Raw genomic sequence first — 26,816 nt, 5'->3', positions numbered from 1 at the left:
CCCAATTCTTCTAGGTAAAAGTGGTCACTTAATCTTTGAATTTCAACTGTACCATTAAGACATAGCTCTTGTAGACCTCTGATGCTTTATTGCAGTCTTTTAACCTTTCTTTTCGTCTAATATCCTGTAAATTACTTGAAGGTGGGAACTTATCAATTCAACAACATCTGAGTGCCAATATGTGCCATGCATGCACTAAATTTATGAATACAATGATCACAAAGAGCCATCCATGACTTTCATAAACATCTATTCTAATGGAAGGGATAGCTGAGTAAAGAAATAATCCCATATAATTTAAGATAGGTTATAGCAGATGGAAGGATCATCCAACCCAGTTTAGGGTGATAAGGAATAACATCTTGGGAGAATTGACATCTGAGTTATCCCATGAAGGAAGATTAGAAGTAACCAAAGCAAGAAAGAGGGGATCATTTCAAGTTAAATGGCAAGCATCTATTTTTGCATTTGGGGAAGTGTACATGTACAGAAAAGTCAGGGAAGTGGTGAGCAGAAGTCAGATGCTGAAGGGTTTTATATGACATGTTGACATGATTGGATTTGAACTTTAAAATCATGGGTCCATTGAAGAATTATAAGGAGGCCAATAATGTGATCAAGTTTGTATTTTAAAAAGGTAGCTATGACAGTAGTATGGGGTAGATTAGAAAAAAGCAGATTATATAGTAACCAGGTGAGAAATGGTGAGAGCCTCAATTAAGGTAGTAATGTGAAAATAAAGAAAAGTAGACAGACATAAAAGATATGAAACAAATAGAATTAACATGATTTGGTGACTAATAATAATAATACAGATGGATTGAAAGTGAATAAGGAAATCACAGCCAGCCCTCAAGTTTCCGGCTTGGGTATTGGGGATCATGGAAATCTCATTCACCACAAAAAGGGATGAAAGAAGATAATGTTTAAAGGATGGGACTGAGAAATTGAGAAGCATTTTGGATATGTAGAGTTTTTAGATGCTTATGGGAATTCAAATGGAAATGTCCAGAACCCAGAAGATATATGTCTGAATATAAAAATCTTGTTGTCTTCAGCATTCATGCAACAAATTGGTATTCAGTGCCAATATGTGCCAGACATTATTCTAGTCACATAGAGATAGAAGATGAATCCATAAGATTCAGCCATCAGTTACACACAAAAAGACTGCAGACAGAACTCTGTAGAATACAAGCATTTAGGAGAAGGGCAGGAGAAAATTTATGTAGAAAGCAGGCCAAGAAGTAAAGTTCAGAAAGGCAGGTGTAGAGCCAGATAGAAAATAATGGTTCACAAGTTTGGAGGTAACAATAAACTGAAATAGTACTTATATTGAGAGTACCAGTTGAGAGAGTTAGAAGGATAGGAGGTTGGTGACAGAGTGTGGACAATTAGAATCTAGTTGCTCAGAGACCACAGCTTGTTCACTGACTCCCTCCATCCCTACCTCATTCATTCGCTACTGTTTGCTCAGCTACTTCTCTGTACCAGCACTGTGCCTTGTGCCAAAAGTGGTGAGCAAAACAAAATCCTGGTCCTTCTGGAACTTGTAGAATAATAGGAAGGAAGACAGGCAAAAACTGGTAATCAATATTTAGATAATGTGATGTTGAACATAAAACAAACAAGTGATAAATAGAATCTATTTAGAAAGGCCTCATATTTGAGAATTGAAGACGTGTCCAGTTTGGTGAAGATACCAGGGAGAAACATGTCAAGCATTTATTCCTATATTCCCTGCTCCTTTAAAAGTGTTTGGCACATGGTACATGCTTATTTAATGTTAGAATAATTAATAAATGAAATAATAAGGAAATAAATACCATTGTTTTTTTCATATTACCCAACTACTAACAAAATGTAAAGAGATAAATATAAACTTTGAAAAGCACAATAAATTAACATTACATAACACACAAAGGCATCTACTTGTCTACTTTTAATTCCGAAGATAATTACCAATTTTTATTTTTTATTGGGACCAAACCAAATTTAGTAAGTTATATTTAAAATGTAAATACGATTTAAAATAGCAAAATCATCAGAATTGTTTTCCTTTTCTTTCATGATTTTTAAAAACATGTTTTATGGTGAAATATAATATCTATACAGAAAGCAAGTGCATTGTAACAAGTTGTTATAGCACAGATTTCAGAGTTTGATACAGGCTACTGTTCCACAATTTCAGGTTTTTCTTTCTAGCTGCAAAAGAAATACCAGTATAATGATTTAGCAATCATACACATTTGTTAAATCCTATCTTCTCTGCTATAACTTCTCATTCTCCTTTGATCTTCTCCCAATCTTTAAGAGTATTTGAGCTATGCCATTCTTACTTTTTCATATTAGAATGGGTGTCAACAATATGGGATGGGGGACGAAACTAGTAGATGGAAAGGCTGGCCCCTCTGAGTTTCAGGACTTATCTGGCCTAGTAACCACCTGGATATTGTAGGTTTCTGGGAAATAGTCTGCATGTGAAACTTTTGTAGAATCCCAAATAGAGCCCTAGTTGTTCTTTAGTGTTAACAGGAATGGTTTTGGTTGGGGTATGCCAAGCCATGTTAATTAGCAACATCTAGCTGAAGCTTGCCTAAGAGTAGCCTCCAGAATAGCCTTTTGACTCTATTTGAACTCTTTGTCACTGATAACCTTATTTTGTTACATTACTTTTCCCCCTTTTGGTCAGAAAGGCTTTGTTGATCCCCACTGTGCCAGGGCCAGGCTTATCCCTGAGAGTCATGTTTCATGTAGCCAGGGAGAATTTCACCCCTGGATGCTATGTCACATGTAGGGGGAGGGTAATGATTTTCCTTACAGTTTCTTCCATGTTTTTTTTTTAACATTAGAAATGTTTTGTTCCAACTCTCCCATTGCTTCTACTAAGCATTATTTGATTATTAGTGGGATACGTCTTTTTATACTCTGCCTTTCATTAGTTTATGATTCAGTCCAGTTGGGCATTTCCTAAAGTTTGTTCTCTTGTGTTGTTTTGTGTTTTTAGATTTTTTAAAAATTTTTAAAGTTTTATTTCGACATAATTATAGATTCATATACAATTATGAGAAATGATACAGAGACATCCTGTGTACCGTTTATACAGTCTCCCCCAATTTGACACCTTGTGAAACTATAGTACAATGTCACCACTACAATATTGATAATGATACAGTCATGATACAGAACATCTCCGTTACCACAAGGATTCCTCATACTGCCCTTTCATAGCCACATCCACTTCCTTCCAGCTATCACTGTATCCTTAAACCCTGTCTAATTCATTCTCCATTTTCATAATTTTGTCATTTCAAGAATTTCTATAAATGGAATCTTATAGTATGTAACCTTTTGGGGTTGGCTTTTTCAATCAGAATAATCCTCTGAAGATTCATCCAGATGGGTGTGAGTATCAATTTTTATACAAAAAGTTTATTCCTTTTTGCTGCTGAATACCATTCCATGGAATAGCTGTACACGGTTTAATTAGCCATTCACCCTTGAAGGACATCTGGGTTACTTCCAGTTTGGGCTATTATAAAGAAAGCTGTTATGTACATTCATCTACGGAGTTTTTTTATGACCATATAGGCTTTCATTTCTCTGGGATAAATGCCCATGAATGCAATTTCTGAGCTGAATGGAAGTTGCATGCTTCCGTTTATAAGAAACAGCCAAATAGTTGCTGAGAGTGGCCCTGCCATTTTACATTCCCACCAGTAATGTATAAGTGATCAAATTTCTCTAAATCCCTGCTGGAATTTGTTGTTGTTGTCACTAATTTTTGTTTCAACCATTCATGTATAGTAATACAGTTTTTTTTAATTCAAGAAGCTGTAGGGCCACAGAAAAATCATGCAAAAACTACATAGTTCCCATATATCACCCTTCTATTATTAATACCTTCCAATAATGTAAATTTGTTACAATTGATGAAAGAATATCATTATAATTGTGCTTACTGTAGTCCATGGTTGTATTAGTTAGCATTCTGTAGAGAAACAGAATCAGCAGGAAATATCCAAAGATATAAAATTTATAAAAGTGTCTCACGTAACTGTGGGAATGTAGACTCCAAATCCCTAGGGCACGCTGTGAGGCTGATGACTCTGATGAAGGATCTGTACGAACTGTATGGGAGAGGCTCGCCAGTGGAGCAGGATGAGAGACTGTCTCTTCTGAATCCTCCTTAAAAGCCGCCCAGTGATTAAATTAAGAATCACTTATTGCAGAAGACACGCCCCTTGGCTGATTACAAATGCAATCAACTGTGGATGCAGCCAAAGTGATCATGAATTAATCCTATGAAATGAATGTCTTCATAGCAACCAACCAGACAACTGGGCACCACCTACCTAGCCAAGTTGACATACGAACCTGACCATGACAATGATTTACATTAGGATTCACTCTATGTGTTGTATAAGCCTATGGTTTTTTATTTTGTTTTTCATATTTTTCTTCTAGTAATGAATATACAACCTAAAATGTCTCCTTTTAACTATATGCAAATATATGTCAATGCTGTTAAGTTCACACTGTAGTGCTAACATCACCACCAATCACTAGCAAAATTTTCACCCAAAATAGAAATTCAGTACAATTTAAGCATTAACTACCCATTCCCTACCCTCAACCCAATCATTGGTTTGCTATATTGTAGTTTATGACCCTATTAAGTTGCTTATTGTAATTATTTCATATTAGTGAGATCATATAATATTTGTCCTTTTGTGGCCAGTCCATTGTACTCAATGGGATGTCTTCAAGGTTCATTCAAGTATTGCAACTATCAGAACTTTATTCCTTTTTACACATAAATAATATTCCTTTATATGTATCTACCACATTTTGTGGATTCATCCATCAGTTGTTGGACACATGGATTGCTCTCATCTTTTAGCAAATGTGAATAATGCTGCTATGAACATTGGTGTACATGTATCTGTTCATGCTCCTGCTCTCAATTATTTGGGCATATATTTAGAAGTGGATTTGCTGGGTTATATGGTACTCCTACATGTAATTTCTTCCATTTTTTACATAAAAATTCTAGTGAGTGTGAAATGGTACCTCATTATGGTTTCAATTTTTATTTCCCTAATCACTAATGGTGTGGAACATCTTTTTATGTGCTTTTTGGCCATTTGTGTATCTTCATTGGAGGTACCTTTTTTGTGTACCTTCATTGGAGGTTCCCTTCATTTTACCCCATTTTGATTGGTTTGTTTGTGTTTTTGTTGTTAAGTTGTAGAATTACAACTTATCTATCCTAGATATTATGCCCTTTTGGATATGTGCTTTCCAATAGTTTCTCTACTTGCTGCACAAACATTTTTATTTTGGTGAGGTGCATTAATCTATTTTGCTTTTGTTGCTCATGCTTTGGGCCTAAAGTCTAAGAAATCAGTGCTTAACGCAAAGTCCTGAAGATGCTTCCCTATGTTTTCTTCTAGGAGTTCTATAGTTATGGTTCTTATATTTAGGTCGTTAATAAATTTTATGCCGACTTTTGTATTTGATGTGATGTAGGGGTCCACTTTCATTCTTTCATATATGGACATCCAGTTTTCACAGCATAATTTGTTTCTGAGGCTATTCTTCCCATAGAATAGACTTGACACTTTGTCAAACTCAATTGGCAATAGACATGAGGGTTTATTTGTGAAATCTCAATTTAATTCCATTGGTCTATATATCTGTTCTGTGCCAGTATCATAGTATTTTATTTACTGTGGATTTTAAATAAATTTTAAGACTTGGAAGTGTGTGTCTTCTAACTTTGTTCTTGCTCGAGATGGCTTTGGCTATTTGAGGTCACTTACTCTTCTACATAAATTTGATGATTTGGCTTTTCCTTTCTGCTAGGAAGGCTGTTAGAATATTCATTTGGATTGTGTTGACTCTGTAGAATTGTTATCTTAACAATATTTAGTTTTAAAATCCATGAACACAGAATGCCTTTCATTTATTTAGGTCTTTTAAAAAAACTTCTTTAGTAATGTTCTGTAGTTTCTGTGTATACTCACCTTGGTTATATTTACTCCTAGATATTTGATTCTTTTAGATGATATTGTAAATGGAATTTTTTTTCTTCTTCAGATTGTTCATTGCTATCATATAGAAATATTTCTGGTTCTTACATGTTGTCATTGTATGCTAACACCGCTAAATTCCTTTATTAGTCTTAATAGCTTTGTTTTGGATTTTTCAGGATTTCTATATATAAGATTATATCATCTGGAAAAAAGGAAAGTTTCAGGGTGGGTCACGGCGTGGCTCAGTAGGCAGAATTCTCGCCTGGCATGATGGAGACCTGGGTTCAATTCATGGTGCCTGCCCAAGTGAAAAAATAAATAAATAAAAAATAAAGCTTCACGTTTTCTTTTCCAATTTGTATGCCTTTTTATTTCTTTCTTTCACCAGATGCTCCTGCTAGAACTTCTAGTACAATGTTGAATAACAGTAGGGTGACAGTGGGTATCATTATTTTGTTCTTGATCTTAAAGGGAAAGCTTTCAGTCATTTATCTTTGAGGATAACATTAATGGTGGGTATTAGATATGACATTGATCATGTTGAGGAAATTTCCTTCTGCATTAGTTTGTTAAGCTGCTGGAAGGTAATATAACAGAAATGAGATGGCTTTTATAAAGAGTATTTAATACATTATGACCTTACAGTTCTAATACCATGAAAGTGTTCAAATTAAGGCACCAAAAAGAGGTTACCTTCACTGAAGAAAGGTTATTGCTGTCTGAAACACTTGTGTCAGCTGGGAAGGCATGTGTCTGGCATCTGGCTGGCCCTTTTTCCTGGTTCTGTTGCTTCCAGTTTCTGATGCCAGTGGTTTCCTCTCTAAGTACCTATGGGTATTCACTTAGCTCCTCTGGGACATAACTCTTCATTCTGGCCTACTTAGCATTTCATGGGATGGCACATTGTGAGATCTGCTAGGCTCTGCCTGTGTCTAGGCATTTGCTTTCTCTCTTTTAGCACTCCAAGCATCTCCAAACATCCATATTTCTATCAGCTCTGAAGCAACTGTTCTCCAAGCACCTGCATCTGTGTCAGCTCTGAAGTTTCTCCAAAATGTCTCTCCTTTTAAAGGACTCTAGTAAACTAATCAAGACCCATCTTGGATGGGTGGAGTCACAGCTCCGTCTAATCAAAGGTTCACACCCAAAATTGGGCACGCCACCTCTCTGTGGAGATAAACTAATCAGAAGTTTCTGCCCTATAATATTGGGTCAGGATTAGGAAGTGGCTGACCCCATTAGATTGGATCAGGATTAAATCATGACTTTCCTGGGGTACATAATAATTTAAAACTGGCACACTTTCCATTCCTAGATTTCTAAGTGATTTTATTAAGAAAAGGTGCTGGATTTTGTCAAATGTCTTTTTTGGGTCAATCAGGGTGATCATGTGTGTTTTTTTTTCCTTTTTTTGCTAATGTGAAATATTATATTAGTTCATTTTCTTATGTTGAACCACCTTTTCATATCTGGGATAGATCCCACTTGGTTATGGTGTGCAATTCTTTTACTATGCTATTGGATTCAGGGTGTTGGTTTTGTTTCTTGGTTTTTGGGTTTTTTTTTTTGCAGATTTTTGTGTCCACAAATATATTGGTCTGTAATTTTCTTTTCTTGAGTTATCTTTATTTGGTTTTGATATGAGGTGTAAGGGCAATGTTAGTCTCATAGGATTAGTTTGGGAGTATTCCTTCTTCTTCAATTTTTTGGAAGAGTTTAAGCAGGGTAGGTTTTAATTCCTTTTGGAGCTATGAAGCCATCTGGTCTTTGGACTTTTCTTTGTTAGGAGGTTTTGTATTACTGATTCAATCAATTTATTAGTTATTGGTCTGGTGAGATCTTCTATTTCTTCTTAAGTCAGTTTGCATAGGTGTTTCTGGAATTTGTTGATTTCTTCTAGGTTATATAGTTTGTTGGCATAAAGTTTTTTATAGGATACTTTTATAATCATTTTGATTTCTGTGGGGTAGGTGTTAGCACTTCTCTTTCATTTTTTATTTTAATTATATATGTCCTTTTTCTTTTTTGCTCTGTCAGTTCTGGTTTGCTAGCTGCCAAAATGTGATATATCAGAAACAGAATGGCTTTTAAAAAGGGGAATTTATTAGTTGCATGTTTACATTCTAAGGCTGTAAAAAATGGCCCAATTGAAGCAAGGATATAAAAATGTCTAATCTAAGGCATCCAGGGAATGATACCTTTGTTCAAGAAGGCCAATGATGTTCAGGTTTCTGAAAGCTAGCAATGCCTGTAGCTTTCTGTCCAGGCTTCTTGTTTCATGAAGCATCCCGGGAGCGTTCCCCTTCTTCTTCTCCAAAGGTCATTGGCTGATGGACTCTGTGTCTCTCTTCAAAACGTTTCCTCTTTTAAAAGATTTCCGTAAACTAATCAAACCCCACCTGGAATGGGTAGAGTCACATCTCCATCTAATCAAAAAGTTAATACCCACAGTTGGGCATGTCACATCTTCATGGAGATACTCTAATCAAAAGATTCCAACCTACATTTTTGAATAGGATTAAAAAAATTGCTGCTCCCACAAGTTTGGATCAAGATTATAACATGGTTTTCCTAGGGCATATCATCTTTTCAAACCAGCACAGTCAGTATAGCTAAAGGCTTGTTTACTTAATTGATCTTTACAGAGTATCAAATTTTTGTTTTGATGCATCCTCTATTGATTTTATTATTATTTTTTTAACATGGACAGGAACCAGGAACTGAATCTGGGTCTCTGGCATGGCAGGCGAAAACTCTACCTCTGAGCCACTGTGGCCTGCCCACTTTATTGATTTTTAAATTCTCTATTTCTTTATCTCCACTATATTCTTTGTCATTTCCTTTCTTCTCCTAGACTGGTGTTTACTTTTGCTCTTCTTTTTCTAGGTCCTCCGGTTGTGATGTTAGAACTCTGATTTGAGCCCTTTCTTATTTTTCAATATAAATATTTAGACCTAAAAATTTCCCTCTCAGCATTCCTTTGATGCATCCTTATGTGTTTTGGTATGTTGTATTTTCATTTTCATTCATCCCAAGATATTTCCTAATTTTCCTTGTGATTTATTCTATTACCCACTGTTTGTTTAAGAATATTTTAATTTCCACATATTTGTGAATTTCCCATTTCTCTTTCTGTAATTGATTTCTGATCATTCAGGGTTTACATTATATGATTTCAATATTTAGAATTTACTGTACTTGTGTGAACTGACATTTAGTCTATTCTAGAGAACGATCCATGTGCACTAGAGAAAAATGCGTATTCTTCTGCTGTCAGGTAAAGTGTTCTTTTTGGTCTAGGAGGTCTAGCTAGCTTAGATTATCATTCAGATCTTCTATTTCCTTATTGATCTTCTGTCTAGATGTTCTGTCTATTATTGAAAGAGATGTATTGAAGTCTCCTATTAGCATGTAAAACTATCCATTTCTCCCTTCACATCTGTCAATATTTGTTTCATGTATTTTGGCGTTTTATTGATAGATGCATACATATTATCAATTTTTATGTCTTCTTGTAGAATTGTCCTCTTTTAGTGACTTTTTGTCCCCCCAAACAGGTTTTCACTTAAAGTACATTTCATGTGATATCAGTATAGCTACCCCAGCTTTCTTTTCATTTTTATCTGCATAGTATATTTTTTCTATCCTTTCACTTTCAACCTATTCTTACCATCGATTTTAAGTAAGTTTTTTATAAAAAGCATATAGTTGTCTTGCTTTTTTTGTTCATTCTACAAACCTTTGTCTTTTGATTGGAGACTGTAATCCATTTAAATTTAATGTAACTACTGATAATTCAAAGCTTTTCTGCCATTTTGCTACTTTGTCTTGGTAAGTCATTTTTTTTTATCTTTCAATAATCTATACTTTCATTTTCTTTGATCTTTTGTATTGTACCATGTTGAATTCATTCTCATCTCTCTCTGAACACATTTCCCATAGTTTTTGTGATTGCCATGGAGTTGAAATTTAATGTCATAAATCCATAACAATCATATTTTATTTGATACCAATTTAACTTCAATATCATACAATTACATACACTGTTCCTATACACATCCATATATGAACCTATTGTTGCACTTGTTATGAATTATAATTTTATACTGGTATACCTTGCTTTGTTGTGCTTCACTTTACTGTACTTCACAGATACTGTGTTTTTCACAAATTGAACATCTGTGGCAACCTATCTCAAGTAAGCCTACCAGTGTCATTTTTCCAATAGCATGTGCTGACTTCGTGTACCTGTGTCACATTTAAGTAATTCTCATGATATTTCAAATCTTATTGTTATTATTTCTGTTATGGTGATCTGTGATCTTTGATGTTACTATTGTGATTGTTCTGGGGTACTTTGGACCACGCCCATATACAACAGCGAATTAATCAATAAATGTTATGTGTGTTCTGACTGCTCCACCAAGCATCTATTCCCCAATCTCTCTCTCTCTTCTTGGTCTTACTCCCTGAGGCAGAAAAATATTGAAATTAGTGAATTTATGATCCTACCATGATCTCTAAGTATTCAAGTGAAAGGAATAGTAAGACATCTCCCACTTTAAATCAAAAGTTAGAAATGATTAAGTTTAGTGAAGAAAGCTGTCAAAAGCCAAGATATGCCTCTTACACCAAATGGTTAGCCAAGTCGTGAATATAAATGAAAAGTTCTTGAAGAAATTAAGAGTGCACTCCAGTGAACACATGAATGATAAGAAAGCAAAGCAACTTTATTGCTAATGTGGAAAAAGTTCTAGTGGTCTGGATGAAAGATCAAACCTGCCATAATGTTCCATTAAGCCAAAGCCTAATCCAGAGCAAGACCCTAACTCTCTTCAATTCTAGAAATGCTGAGAGATGAGGAAGCTGCACAACAGTAGCTTAGTTCATGAGGTATAAGGAAAGAAACTGTCTCCAAAATATAAAAGTACAGGATGAGGCAGAAAGTGGTGACATAGAAACTGCAGCAAGTTATCCAGAAGATCTAGCTAAGATCACTAATAAAGGTGGCTACACTAAATAACAGATTTTCCAATGTACATGAAACAGTCTTCTATTGTAAGAAGATGCCATTTAGGATTTACATAGCTAGAGAGGAGAGTTCAATGCCTGACTTCAAATCGTTGAAGGCCAGACTGACTCACTGGTTAGGGATTACTGCAGCTGGTGCCTTTAATTTGAAGTCTGTGCTCACACATCATTCAAAAAATCCTGGGGCCCTTAAGAATTATCCTAAATCTACTCTGTGCTCTAGAAATGGAACAACAAATCCTGGATAATAGTATATCTGTTTTCAACATGGGTAAAATGCTACCAAATGGCATCACATGCTACAGAGAAATCTTTCATGAAAGGTAGAGTCCATCAATGCAACATTCTTCATTGTCTTATTTGAAGAAATTACCACCACTTCTCCAATCTTCAGCAACCACCACCTTGATTAGTCAGCAGCCATCAACACTGAGACACGATCCTCCAAAAACGAAAGATTATGATTTGCTGAAGTATCAGGTATAGTTTTTTAGCAATAACCTATTTTTTAATTAAGATATGTACATTGGGGAGTTCTGGGAAGATGGCAGAATAGGATAAGTCAAGTTCACCCCTGCTCTATGGAACAGTGAAAGAAGTGACAGAAAAGAGACCAGGAGAGCAATTCCAGGGTTAGTGACCTGGAAGGGTATTCTACATCACATAGGCAGGCCCTTGTTGCAAAAGCAGAAAAATTGAGAGGCAGAGATCCAGAGACCATCCAGCTAATGCATACAGCCTAAAGTACCCCTTCTGAAAGCCCAGAGCCCTCAAGAGTGCACTGCCAGGGAGACAGGGACAAGGAAGTAAGCCAAGCCAAGTTCCTTGAAAGCACTACCCTCATAGGCACCACCATTGACCCATGACCTGTGATTCCACCCAAACCCCATACACCTGAACCCCATCACTTGCACCCTCACCATGCTCCAAAAACCCTCACACCAGCCCCCATCCCCATGCATCCCCACCCCGCACATGTGCACAAGTCTGCTCCAGCCTGGCCACCCACCTCTCCCATGCATGTGTACCTCATGCCTTGTTCCTCCCAAGACCCATGCATTTGCCTCCAGCCCCTCAACCCCCACCTCTCCCTCACCATTACATGCAGGCAGTCACCTGCACATCTGGGCTGCAGGGGCTCACATCCATACCCGGGCTATGCTCGCACCCGCTGGTACACTTGTGCGGTACTGCCTGGCCCCTCCTGAGCTCTGCAGATGTGCATATCAGAATCCAGCCCCCCAGATGCATGCACATGCATGCATCCACTCATGCCATGCCACCTCAGCTCTGGTCAAGCACTAACCTGTGCATCCAAGCCACTTCTGCCCTCAACCCATGCAAGCACAATTCCGTCCCTCTGCTCCTGTACTCTGCAAAAGCACACACCAGGGTCCTGTGCCAAAGACCCATGCAATACCAGGACCCTGCCTTCCACACCCACACAGCTACATCCACCCCACTGAGCACCAATATTACACTGCACTGATCTCTTCACCCTTGTACACACCTCACTAACCCACACATGTGCACACCCTCGTCCCACCTCATGACACAAATACCTTTTTCCCACAACTTGCAGGAGCTATTGTGTGCATCTGGCCACATAGCCTCCGCCAAGCACAGCGTGCACAACTGCCCCACCAACCCGCACCTGTGCACTCACGCCAAGGCCCCGCCCACCATCAACAGCCACCCCTGACACATGTCTCGCAACCTCTGCAACTTGTGTCCTGCCCCTGCATACTTGGGCATCCACACCCTGGCCTCCCAAGCCCCTCACTTTCCACAGGGACACACCTGCACCCTGCCCTCCCTATGCCCTAAGTTCTGTGCCTTGAACCCCACACACTAACACCCATCACCCACACATTCCATGTGCCCACCTACATCCTGCCCCAGTACATCCACTCAGCATCCCCATCTGCCTCTCACCATGCCCTACGGCACACCCTATGTGCCATAGGGTGTCCCCTATGGCACACCCTGCTCCTGCACTCCAAGGCCTGATTGAGCTACACCTCACCCCCACGGCCCCCATACCACATCTTCACAACTTCATGACCCGCACCTCATGCTCACAGGCACCAGGGTAGCATCCTTGACCCTTGCATATACCTGCACCACAACCTGTCACTGCACCGTTGTACCCCTCCCCATGCCCTGCATCCTTCCCCACACCTTCCTACAAATACAAAGCTTTAGGCTACTGAAGCAAATCAACTTCCAAAGTAACCCTATCAAGATATTCACATGCCACAAAAACAACAGACGATCACTAAACATATGAAGATACAGGCAGATATAACCCAATCTAATGACCAAATAAAAACACCAAAAGTGACAGAGACTTTTCAACAAGTAATCAAAGATGTTCATATAACTCTACTAAATAAAATCAGTGGGATGGCTAAGGACATAAAGGAGATCAAGAAGACACTAGAAGACCATAAAGAAGAATTTGAAAGAATAAATAGAAAAATAGCAGATATCACAGAGATTAAAGATGCTGTGGGCCAAATAAAAAATATACTAGAGATGCACACCAGCAGATTTGAAGAGGCAGAAGAAAGAATACATGAAATAGAGGGCAAAAACAACTGATTTTGAACACATAAAATAGCAAATGATAGAAAAGACGGAAAAATTTGAATTGGAGCCCAGGGAAATAATGAACAAAACAAAACAGATACAAGAGTCATTAGTGTGCCCAGAAGGAGAAGAGAAGAGTAAAGGGCTAGGAAGGTTAGTGGAGGATATAATGGGGAGAACTTCCCAACCTCTATAAAAGATATGCAAATCAAGGAAGCCCAACAAACTCCAAATAGAATAAACCCAAATAGGCCTACCCTAAGATACATACTAATCAGTCTGTCAAATTCTGAAAAGAAGCAGGAAATTTTCAAAGCAGCAAGAGAAAAACAACCTACCATGTGCAAGGGAAGCCACATAAGAACAAGTTCAGACTACTTAATTTGCACTATGGAAGTGAGAAGACAGATGTATGATATATTTAAAACCCTGAAAGAGAAAGACTTCCAGCCAAGAATTCCGTACCCAGCCAAATTGTCCTTCAAAACTGAGGGAGAGATTAAAATTTTCACAGATGAAGGCTGAGAGAATATGTGAGCAAGAGACCAGCTCTACAAGAAATACTAAAGGGAGTTCTGCTGGCTGAAAAAAAAACAAAGACAGGAGAGGGAGGTCTGGAGGTGGACACAGAACTGAAGAGTACCAGTAAGGGTAACTTAAAAGATAGAAAGAGGGAAAAGAATGTATAGTTCTGACAAATAAAATCCAAAGGATAAAATGGTAGATTCAAGACATGCCTTTACAGTAATAACTCTGAATATTAACAGACTAAACTTACCAATTAAAAGACACAGATTGGCAGAATGGATTAAGAAATAAAATTTGACTATATGCTGCTTACAAGAACTGATCTTAGACACAAGGATATAAATAGATTGAAAGTGAAGGATGAAAAAAGATGTTCCATGCAAGCTGTAACAAAACTAAAGCAGAAATACCTATACTAATATCAGACAAAATATACTTTAAATGTAAAGACATCATAAGAGACAAAGAAGGACACTCCATGTTAGTAAAAAAGAAATTAATCAAGAAGAAATAATTGTGCTTGTGCTCCCAGTCAAGGAGTTCCAAAGTACATGAGACAGACATTGGCAAAGTTGAAATGAGTGATAAACATTTCAACAATAATAGTAGCAGACTTTAATAACTCACTCTTCTCTATAGATAGAACAAGCAGACAGAGGATCAACAAAGAAATAGAGAACTTAAACAATTTGATAAATGAATTAGACCTAACAGACATATATATAGGTTGGTATACCCCCCAAATACCAGGGTATACATTTTCTCTAGTGCTCATGGAATATTCTCCAGGATAGATCATATGCTGGGCCACAAAACATGTCTTTATAAATTTAAAAACATTGAAATTATTCGAAGCATGTTCTTTGATCTCAATGGGATGAAGCTGGAAATCAATAACCAGCAAGGAATGAGAACTTTCATGAATATATGGAGATTAAATAACATACTCTTAAACAATGTGTGGGTCAAAGAAGAATTTTCTAGAGAAATCAGTAGCCACCTGGAGACACATGAAAATGAGAATATATAACAGAACATATGGGATGCAGCAAAGACTGTGCTGAGAGGGAAATTTATTGCCCTAAATGCTTATATTATAAAAGAAGAAAGAACTAAAATCGAGGGCTTTGGAGTCCAAGGGTAGTTCTGTAGTAGAGTTTTCACCTGTCATGCAGGAGACTAAGATTTGATTCCTGGTCCGTGCACTTCCCCAAAAACAAACAAACAAGCAACAACAAACAAACGACAACTTTACAAATGGTGCTACAATAACAGGATACTCACATGGAAAAACAATGAAATGTGACCCTGCCATACAGCATAAAAGAAAAAAAAAAATCAAGGACTTAACTGCTCACCTGGAGGAACTTGAGAAAGAATAGCAACCTAACCCCAAAACAAATAGAAGAATAGAAATAACAAAAATTAAAGTAGAGTTAAATTTCTGACAAAAGAATGTCAGAAAGAATCAATAAAACCAAAAGTTAGTTCTTTGAGAAAATCAGTAAAATCAATGGATCACTAGCAGGACTGACAAAAAAAAGAGAGAGAGAGAGAGAGAGAGAAAGAGGATGCAAATAAACAAAATCAGAAATGAGAGGGAGGTCATTGCCACAGACCCTGAAGAAGTAAAAATAAATCATAAGTGAATACTATGAGTACCTATACACTAACAAACTAGACAACTTAGGTGAAATGGACAAATTCCTGGAAATACAAAAACAAATTTCACCAACTCAAGAAGAAATAGAAGATCTCAACAAATCAATCACAAGTAAAGTGATTCAATCACTCATCAAAAATCTTCTTACAAAGAAAAGCTCAAGGACAGATGACTTCACAGGGGAATTTTATCAAACATTCCAAAAAGAACTAACAACAATCCTGCTTAAACTTTTTGAAAAAAAAATTGCGGAAAAAGGAACACTACATAACTCATTTTATGAAGCTAAAACCACTTTAATACCAAAACCAGGTAAGGATGCCTCAAGAAAGGAAAACTACAGGCCAATCTCCCTAATGACATAGATGCAAAAATTCTCAACAAAATATTAGTAAATTGAATCAAACAGCAAATTAAAAGAATTATACACCATAACCAAGTAGGGTTTATACCAGAAATGCAAGATGGTTCAACACAAGAATATCAGTTAATATAATATAGCACATTAACAAATAGAAAGGGAAAAATTATATGATCATATCAATTGATGCTGAAAAAGTAATCAACAAAATTCAACATTCTTTTCTGATACAAACACTTCAAAAGGTAGGAATCAAAGGTAACTTACTCAATATGGGAAAAGACATATATGAAAAACCCAAAGATAGCATCGTACTCAATGGGGAGAGGCTGACATTTTTCTCCCTAAGATTGGGAACAAGAGAAGGATGCCCTCTGTCACCACTATTTCTCAACATTGTACTAAAAGTTCTAGCTAGAGCAAGAAAAAAAATAAAAGGCATCCAAACTGGAAAGAAAGAAGTATAACTTTCATTATTTCAGATGACGTGATACTGTACTTGGAAAATCCTGAGAAATCTAAGACAAAATTACCTAAGCTAATAAACAAACTCAGCAAGGTGGCAGGTTATAAAATTAATATGCAAAATCAGTAATGTTTCTATACACAAGCAATGACCTAACTGAGGAATCAATTAAGGAAAAAATTCCATTCAAAATAGAACTAAAAGAACCAAGTATCTAGGAATGAACTTAACTAGGGATGTAAAGGACTAGTACACAGAGAACAACATAACATTGCTGAAAAAAATCAAAGAAAATCTAAATAGGTGGAAAAATATTCCATGCTCATGGATAGGAAGGTTAAATGTAGTTAGGATGTCAATTCTACCCAAACTGATCTACAGATTTAGTGCAGTACAAATCAAAATTCCAACAACCTACTTTGAAGACTTGGAAAAGCTAGTTACCAAATTCATCTGGAAGAGAAAGAGACTCTGCATAGCTAGAAGCATCCTAAAAAAGATCAAAGTGGGATAATTAACACTCCCCGATTTTAAAACTTATTATAAAGCCACAGTGGCCCTAGCAGCATGGTACTGGCACAAAGATAGAAGTATTGACCAATGAAATTGAATCAAGAACACAGAAATAGACCACCAAATCTATGGTAAATTGATCTTCAACAAGACCTCCAAATCCACTGAGCTGGGACAAAATAGTCATTTCAATAAGTGGGCATAGGAGAACTGGATATCAATAGCCTGAAAAATGTAAGGCAAACATTTTCATGACCTAGTATTAGGAGGTAACTCCTAAACTTTACACCCAAAGCATAAGCAACAAAAGAAAAAACAAACAAATGGGAATTCCTCAAAATCAAATGCTTTTGCATCTTAAAAGAATTTTTCAAAAAGTTGAAGAGGCAGCCAACTCAATGGAAGAAAATATGTGGAAATCACACATCAGATAAATGTTTGATAACCTGTTTGATAAAGAAATTATAACTCAATAATGAAAGACAAACAACCCAATTATAAAGTGGGCTAGATATGAATAGACATTTTTCTGAAGAGCAAATACAGGTGGCTGAACAGCATATGGAGAGATGCTCATTTTCATTAGCTATAAGGGAAATACAGATCAAGACTTCAATGAGTTACCACCCTACACCTATAAAAATGGCTGCTATTAATCAAAGAGGAAACTACAAACGTTGGAGAGGATGTGGAGGAATTGGGGGTACTTATGAACTGATGGTGGGATGTATAATGGTACAGTCCCTATGGAAATCCGGCGGTTCCTCAGAAAACTGAATATGGAGTTGCCCTATGACCTGGCAATACTACTACTCCGTATGTACCCAGGATACCTGAAACCAGTGACACAGAGATCTTCACACTGATGTTCATAGCAGCATTATTCACAATCGCCAAAAGATGGAACCAATCCAAGTGCCCATCAATGGATAAGTGGATTAACAAAATGTGGTATATACATACGATGGAATATTATGCAGCAGCAAGAATGAAATGAAGTCCTGAACCACATGATAAAATAGATGAGCCTTGAGGACATAACGCTGAGTGAAGTAAGTGAGACACAAAAGAATACATTTATCACCATGGTAAGGGTGAAATCAGAGGCTTATAATACAGAATAGGGGACCTGGAGATACACAGACGCTTGAGAAGGATGATCAGTTAGCTAATGAAGTTGAACATAATTGTAAGGGAATAGATAGAAGTGAAAGTGGTTCACTAGTGGGTCTATAAGTAATATTACCATATTGAAGATGAATATGATCAAAAGGATTGTATAGACTCGTGTGTCCCACTTATTAACACTACAAATATAAACAAGTTCTTGCATGAACTTCTGCAAAGGTATGAATCTTGCTCAAAGAGTGTATAATTTCATGATATGGGGGAAAATGCTACTACATGCTATGGGCTGTATTTAACAGGAAAACATCAACAGTACTGCAGCAATAACAGAGGTACATAATGGGGGGAGGGACAAGATTTAGGGGGATTTTGGGATTTTCTATTTGGTCAGTGTGTGTTTATTGGCTATCTTTCTCTTGAGAACAATGAAATTATCTAAAATTGAGATTGCTGTTGTACTGTTGATTTTGGATGTTATATATGGGTCCTAGTAGATGGAGATGGCTGAAACGTGCACTGACTGAGAAGTAGATTGGTGAACGATGGTGTATATATATGATTGAACATTGTGCTGCTACAAAAAGGATCGAAGTTGTGGGGCCTATAGCAATGTGAATGAAACTGTGGGATATTTTGTGAGGCAAAACAAGCCAGAAACAAAAGAGCAAAAATACCGTATGATCTCATTTAGGAAATACTTATAAGAAAACTGAGGCCTAGACTGTAAGCTCTTGTAGCAGTCCAATTTAGGCCAAGGTGGTAATTGTTATTTCTAGATTTTGATGGTCTGTTCTATATATGTATAACCTAGTACTTAGAGATCAGAATGAAGCCAACCAGGTCAGGATTAAGGTAATTCAGAATACAGGGATAAGGAAGACATTGCCTGTAGTTTAGAACTTCACCTACTCTTTGAGACAAAAGGAAGAAAGGTTTATTTTGTCCAGAACCTAACTTTTCTGTATCACATAGTCTAATTCAACTTGTGTGGATAGATCATTTAAATAATCCAAACATAGGGAGCCCAGAATAAGAATGAGGGCCTTTACTCATGTAAGTTTAATGTAATGCGTGGATACACATTAATAATATGGAACTATTAAACTTTACCATCTGGGAAACCCTGAATACTGTGCCAAACATTAAGGGCACCCAAATCAATAGGCCATACCCTTGATCTTGAGGCTTGCTTTTGTGAAGTTTATGTATGTCGTGGAGAAACTTAGCCTTTCCATAGGAATGCTTAAGTCACCTCCAGAGGACCTCTTATGTTGTGCAGATATGGCCTCTCTTTCTTTCTCTAAGCCTAACTCTGCAAGTGCTCTCCCCACTAGTGGGACATAATATATCCAGGGATGAAAGTCTCCCTGGCAGTGTAGGAGATGACCCCCAGGGATGAGCCTGGCCCTGACACCATAGGATCTACAATGCTATCATGACCAAAAGGGGGAAAGAAGTACAAAAGATATCAGTAGCTGAGAGAGTTCAAATAGAGTCAAGAGGCTACTCCGGAGGTCACTCTTAATGCATGTTTTGGTTAGACATTACTACCATTCCTGCCAATCCTAAAGAATACCAAGAGCATTATATAAGATTCTAAAAATGTTCCACTAGGATAACTTTCCAGAAACCTACAACTTCTAAATGGGTCCCAGGACCATATAAGTCCTGAAATGCAGAGGGGCCAGCCTTTTGAAAACATCAAGTAGTTCCATCTCCCTATCCAATACCCCTTCCAACATGAAAAAGTTAGAATGGGCATAGCTCAAATACCCCTAAAGAGTGAAAGAAAAATCAAAGGTGATGGTGGAGTTATACAAAGAAGGTAGGGTTTAACAAATGAGTATGAATGCTGAATCATTATATTGATATTTCTTTTAGTCTCCAGTATCTTAGAACAGCTAGTAGTAAAAACCTATATTTGTGGAACTGTAACCCATACCAAACTGAAATCTATTCTACAACTAGTCATTGTGATGTACTTCAAAATTCATTGGTTTTTTGTATGTATGTTATTTTTCAGAGAAAAAGGGAAAAAAGGGAGTATAACAGAGAAGATAGGATTTAACAAATGAGTATGACTGCTGAATCATTATATTAATATTTCTTTTGGTCTCCAGTGTTTTGGAGCAGCTAGAAGAACAAACAAAAAATCTGGAATCTGTAACCCATACCAAATTTTAAAATCTGTTCTTAACTACTTGTTAAAATGTACTAAAATTTTTATTTCTATATATATATATATATATATATATATATATTTCACAATGAAAAATGTTAAAAGAGATATGTATATTGTTTTTTTAGAAATAATGATATTGCACATTTAATAGACTGAGTGTAGTGTAAACATAACTTTTATATGCACTGGGAAACCAAAATACGCATGTGACTTGCTTTACTGTGATATCACTTTATTGTGTGTGGTCTGAAACCAAATCCACAATATTTCCAAGGCACTACTATACATTTTATGTCCAAAACAATGGATTTATTATTATTTTTATGCCCCTTTGATCCACTGTCTAGGGTCCTTTCTTTTAATCTGAAGAGCTCCCTTTAGCATTGCTTATAGGGCAGGTCTAGTGGTGATAAGAACCCCCTTAACTTTTATTTAATAGAAGTGTCTTAATCTCTCCCTTATTTTGGAAAGAAAGTCTCACTGGATATAAAACATTGATTGATGGTTGTTTTCTTTTGGCACTTTAAATATTTTGTCTCACTGCCTTCTTGTCTCCATGGTTTCTGATGAGAAATTGGCATGTTATCTTACTGAGATCCCTTTGTATATAGCCTGTTGCTTTTCTCTTGCAACTTACAGAACTCTATTTGCTGTCCTTTCAGCAGCTTAATTTCTACGTGTCTTGGGATCATTCTTTTTTAGTTGAGTGTTTTGGCTTCTTGAATGTGCACATTCATGTATTTCATTATATTTGTTTAGCTTTCTTTTTTCATAATTGAGATTTTATAGGTTGTTATGATGATCAGCACACAGACATTATGAACAATTTGTACACAATTCTTAGTGTACATACTGGAAATCTAAAAAGCTGTGTAGTTGTAATTCTTTAGTAATGTTGTTCCAGTGTCTTTCCAGCTTAAACTTTGGAGGCAAGTGTTCTAGTTTGTTAACTGCCCACATGCAATATACCAGAAACGGAATGGCTTTTAAAAAGGGGAATTTAATGAGTTGCAAGTTTACAGTTCTAAGGCCGAGAAAATGTCCCAATTACAACAAGTCTATAGAACTGTCCAGTCACAGGCATCCAGAGAAAGATACCTTGATTCAAGAAGGCCGATGAAGTTCAGGGTCTGTCTCTCAAGTGAGAAGGCATGTAACGAACACAGTCAGGGCTTCTCTCTCAGCTGGAAGTGCACATGGCGAACACAGCGTTGTCATCTGCTAGTTTTCTCTCCTGGCTTCTGGTTTCATGAAGCTCCCCGGGAGGCGTTTTCCTTCTTCATCTCCAAAGGTTGCTGGCTTGTGGACTCTCTGCATCTCATGGCTACATCGTTCTGCTCTCTCTGAATCTCTCATTCTCCAAAATATTTCCACTTTTATAGGACTCCAATAAACCAATCAAGATCCACCCAAATGGGTGGAGACATGTCACCCCCTAATCCAGTTTAACAACCACTCTTGCCTAAATCCCATCATCCAGAGAGATGATCTGATTACAGTTTCAAATATACAGTATTGAATAGAGATTATTCTACCTTTATGAAATGGGATTTATATTAAAACATGGCTTTTCTTAGGGAGCATACATCCTTTCAAACCAGCACAGCAAGTTTTCCTTAGGTGTATATTAAATATCAATATCTTCAAAGGTTGATAAACTATTATATCATAAGCCCCACTAATTCAAAGCTTAGTATCATACACACTACATACGTTTCCAATCTTTCACAGCACATAACAAAGTTATTAGGAAAAATGGATGATCACACCTATGGAAGTTACAGAGTATACCCAGTTCTTACAGGGAGAGCCAAGATCCAGGGGCAGTTTTAAAAACTGCTTTAAAAACATGGGAAAAGAAGTAATTTAATATGTTCAACATATATTAAATGCATGACTATGACTCCAAGTCACCATTCATTATGTGTTATATTGTAGGGTATAAAAAGAGCCACCCCCATCTATGGAATCTTGTGTTGACATTGAAGATAGTCAAAGCCTCCCATTAGTCAATATCTCACTATTTTATGGTTGCACCAAAAAATAAACAACCAGCAAATGATTTTCTTCATAAAGAAAAGCATGTACACTTAAAAAATGGGATGAGACAGGAATTCAATCTCCTTCTTAAAATTATTCTTCTAGAGTGACTAAAAAACTTGCATTTACAAAGCAGTTGATAAAAATATTACTCTGGATTATACAAGAAGGGTGAAACAGGGATTCCTGATATCGTTCAGACTTGGCTTCTTTCTTGCTTGCTTCATCAGCGTCTAAGCTTTCCTCATTTATAGTTTCTCCTTTCTCTGCAAGTAAATAATTCGTTTCTTGGTTAGCCACTTTAGCTTGTTTTCCCTTTGTCCACCTTTTCCCTTTTGGTTGACTCCTTCTTCCCACCCTTTCAGCTGACTTGACTTTTCTTTTGGGCATTGGCAGCAGAGAGGGCATATGCCAGGTACTGCTGGCCACAGTGTGCCAAGAGCCTTTGAGAAGCTAGGATGATGGCCTCTCTAGATAGTTTTCTGCCATTATTTTTAAAAATATTCCTTCTTCCCTTTATTTGTTCCTTCTTCTTCTGGGATTCCCCTAGTGGGTAATTGGTGTATGGTCTCTTAGGCGCTGTTTGATTTTTTTAATTATTTTTTTTTTCTTCTCCAAGAGTAAAGCATTTCAGTTGTCTTGTCTTTGAGATCCCTGATTATTTTTTTTCTGGTATCTCCAATTTTCTCTTGAGACCCTCTAGAAATTTTTTCATTTCAGTCATTGTAGTCTTCAATTCCAATATTTCTGTATACTACTGAGAATCTCAAAGAGTTTACCCTATTGTTTTCCTAGTATTATTAGTTCTTTCTCTGTATTTTTCTTTATCTCCTTGAGCATATTGAGCATATTTAGAGTTTTTGTCTGATATGCCCATAATCTGGCTTCTGGATTTTCATCTGTTCTTCTGGATAGGCTATCATTCCCTGTTTTTCTTTTGTAATCATTTGTTTCACACTGTATATTTTAATATTCTCCAATGCTACCTCTGGATTTAGTCCCTCAGCTGTCTTTTTCTTAAGTTTGTGTCCAGATAGTAATATAACAGAGATTTTCTTGACTGCCAGGAGCTAACCAAAACAAACCAAAGCAAAAAGCAATGTTCACAGTCTTTGCAAATGGACTCTGCTTTGGCTGCTGGTTTTTCTTCCCAGCTTAGCCTCCTATCAAGAAGATAAGCCCAAGGCAAATTCAAAATGCCTGCTTTATTTCCTGGGTCTGTACTTGCTAGTTGCCTTAGAGATTCCCTGTTTAGTTGACAGGATTTGGAATGTTTTCTCTATTCCCTTCAAAATAGACTCTCACCCATTGCTGGGTGTTCTGTTGTGTGACTTAATGCAGATAGTCCTTTGCTCCAGGCAGCTTTGATGCAATTTTGTTTCCTACACAGATCTGGCTGCCTGCCAACTACTTCTCTGCCATTAGGAGAAAATTCTGGGAGGGCAAAGCAGAGACAAATTTCATGGTTCAGTCTTTTAGACTTCCACTGGATAGAATGACCCAGAGTCCCACAATGGGAGAGCCAGCTGGCTCCACACTGCACTGGGTCAGTAAGGATGCCAGGAGCTTCCCCTTGGCTTTTGAAGCTACTTTTTCTTGATTTGACCATTCGCAGGTTATTGCAGCCCTTTAGTAGTTAAGTAGTTTTGAGAATGTGCACGCTCTTTAAGATTCCTCTGCCACTTCTGCCTGAGGGAGTTTGGAACAATGACCACCCTCAGAGACAGCCCCCAGTGATACGATGCAGCTGAGAAAAAGCAGTAGTGGACAGTCAAAACTCATATCCCCAGGAGTGTAGAGTACTAGGTCTCTATATCCCACCCTGGCACCAGCAAGCTGCCCCAGGAGCCTGGGATGCAGAACCCCCTGCTGCCTGCCATGAGGCTGGGGATATGGGATGGTATCCACTAGAGGGAAGGTGAAATTCACCCTGTTTGCTGTATTTACTAGTCTTTCCTCTTGCTCTTCCTTGGATGTGTCATGGAGTCTAACTAGACTCTGAAGTTTCAAAATAGTTGATTCAGACAGTTCCTGCCACAAAATAGTCATTTTGGTGGAGGAACTGTTTCCTGGAGCTTCCTGCTCTGCCATCTTCTCACAGTACCGGTCCTATAATATGCTCCACTTAAATATTAAAAAATAAGATTTTCATGATTAAATAAGTTTAAAACTATGCTACATGATATCTTAACTTTTGAGAATGACAATGGCTATTAATATTCCAAGAGTGTTGAGAAAGCCTACAGAAAAGAACATTCTTATACTTCAAACTGTTTCCTAATTTATTTAACTACAAAACCCTTTTCTTTTTTTTAAGAAGGAGCTTATGTACCTAACTTACTTCAGAAATTTATTTGTGGGATAAACTGCTGTAAATAGTTACTCAAAGTGTCTGGATGTTTAACTAATCTCTGAAAAGTGTTCGTTGAACATGGCTTAAAATGTTAGCCCCAACTCTAGGGTACTTGTTTTATAATAATTAGTATTTTAAGATAAAACCGTCCAAAATATGAAGGAGTGACTTCAATTATTGCATAATGCATGGTGGTACAGATATTTAGGAACTGAAGGCTTCACTCAGGGCTTTCCCAAGTCATGGCAACTGTCATTCCACCATAACTGCATTAATAAATTAACCTCATTTTACAAATGGATGAATTAAGGTATAGACAGAACTTGCCTTTTGTTATTCAGCTAAATAAAAACCCAGTATCCTGGGTTTGTTCTGTATATTTGTTCTGTATATTTTCCTTAATACTAATAATTCTGGGTAAGAGATAGAACACATTCAAATTGGCATTCAAACACATGTCCATTTTTCTCCACAAAATAGAGAGATTATGCAGTTGAAGGTCAAAATTAAGAGCAGCATAATAATGTCTTTCTTATGGAATGTTATTTCCCCCACTGAAGTAATTAATATGGGTTTAATTGTAATTTCAGGTGGCATCAGCTTATTTCAAAGATTTTCACTTGCTGCTAATTGGAGTCATCTGTTTAGCAACATCAATAGAAAAATGGAATTTACACAAGAGGATTGCTCTGAGAATGGTGATGATGGTGGGTGTGAACCCGGCATGGTAAGTGCTACATTTCTTACTTCCATTTTACATTCTGAACAAACCGTTTTTGTGCAGAGCGAATAGCCAATAAATAATGCACATCTAGGGAATCATTTGTATTGCATTATAATTTATGAGGGGTTTTTTTCCTCTGTAAATCTGAAATTGATGTAAAGCATGCTTGAGTTGTAGGAGAAAAAGAAACAACTTTCCTTTCACTACAGGTCTAATTACAGAGATATCTCAGTAAGTGCATGCAACTCTCTCACCTTTTATGCACCATAGGAGTCATAGCTGAGAGAAGCCTTGAACCTCAACAGATTTACAGACTTTAGAGTAGATTTCATTCCTATCTTGCTTATTTGGCTGATTACACATTCAAGACTTGTTCAAGAGCATCCTTCATCATCAGGATGTTAAGAGCCTAAGACAAAGACATAACTTACAGAATAAAAATGTGTACAGAAAAATTCCAAGGTGAACATTTTTCTTTTTTAAATCATTGCAAAGTGAAACAATCAATAAAGACGTTTCATCTACAGAATGTGAAATCACTTTTTTGACTGATTTTTCCACTGTCATGAGTGATTTTTTCCATCAAATTAATTGGATATTTTGGTTTCATGTGCATAGCCCACCTCTTGTAAAGAACATGGATACAATTAAAGACAATTTTCAGTGTCACATCATTTGCATAATGGCATTATGCTTTAAAACCCTAAGTAGTCCTTATCTTCTCATATTTCTTTGAAATTAAGGAAATTACTTTGAATTTAGTGGCAGTCCGTCCCTTCTAGGGTATAGTCACATCTATGTTTATTATTTATAGAGCAAGTTGTTTTACTAAAGGCAAAAAAAAAATTAAATTACCTATATGAGACAAAAATTTTTGTTCATTTACGTTACTTAAAAATTTAAAAAGCACTTATTTATTAAAAGACTATCACTCTTAAAATGAAATGGTGTTCCCTACCACTTGCAATGCTTTAGAACTGTATCCCTTTTCCTTGACCATCTTCTCATGACCCCAGGGTGAGATCGAGTCCTGCAAAGTGGAGAAAGAGTCCTGTCCATTATGGGACTAAGTGGCTTTTCCTTTTAAGGCACTTTTACCACTCAGAAGCTTTATTTGGATCCCTAACTTTTTTAATAGGAAGGTCTCATATCCCCTAGTTGCCTTCAATTAAAAGTGTTTCTAATTTTTTTTTATTA

General features: G+C 36.9%; 1 protein-coding gene across 1 annotated transcript in view; it reads left to right on the top strand.

Moving 5' to 3' along the window:
• Positions 1 to 26,816, top strand: part of SLC13A1 (solute carrier family 13 member 1) — a 118,442-nt gene that overhangs the window by 21,259 nt on the left and 70,367 nt on the right. The window contains exon 3 of the mRNA XM_077120214.1: positions 25,486 to 25,622. Within this exon, the coding sequence (XP_076976329.1) occupies positions 25,486 to 25,622 (137 nt within the window). The remainder of the gene's footprint in view (positions 1 to 25,485; positions 25,623 to 26,816) is intronic.

Source organism: Tamandua tetradactyla, chromosome 1 (genome assembly GCF_023851605.1).
Source record: "Tamandua tetradactyla isolate mTamTet1 chromosome 1, mTamTet1.pri, whole genome shotgun sequence".
Taxonomy (NCBI): Eukaryota; Metazoa; Chordata; class Mammalia; order Pilosa; family Myrmecophagidae; genus Tamandua; species Tamandua tetradactyla.
This window is presented reverse-complemented; position numbering and strand designations above follow the sequence as displayed.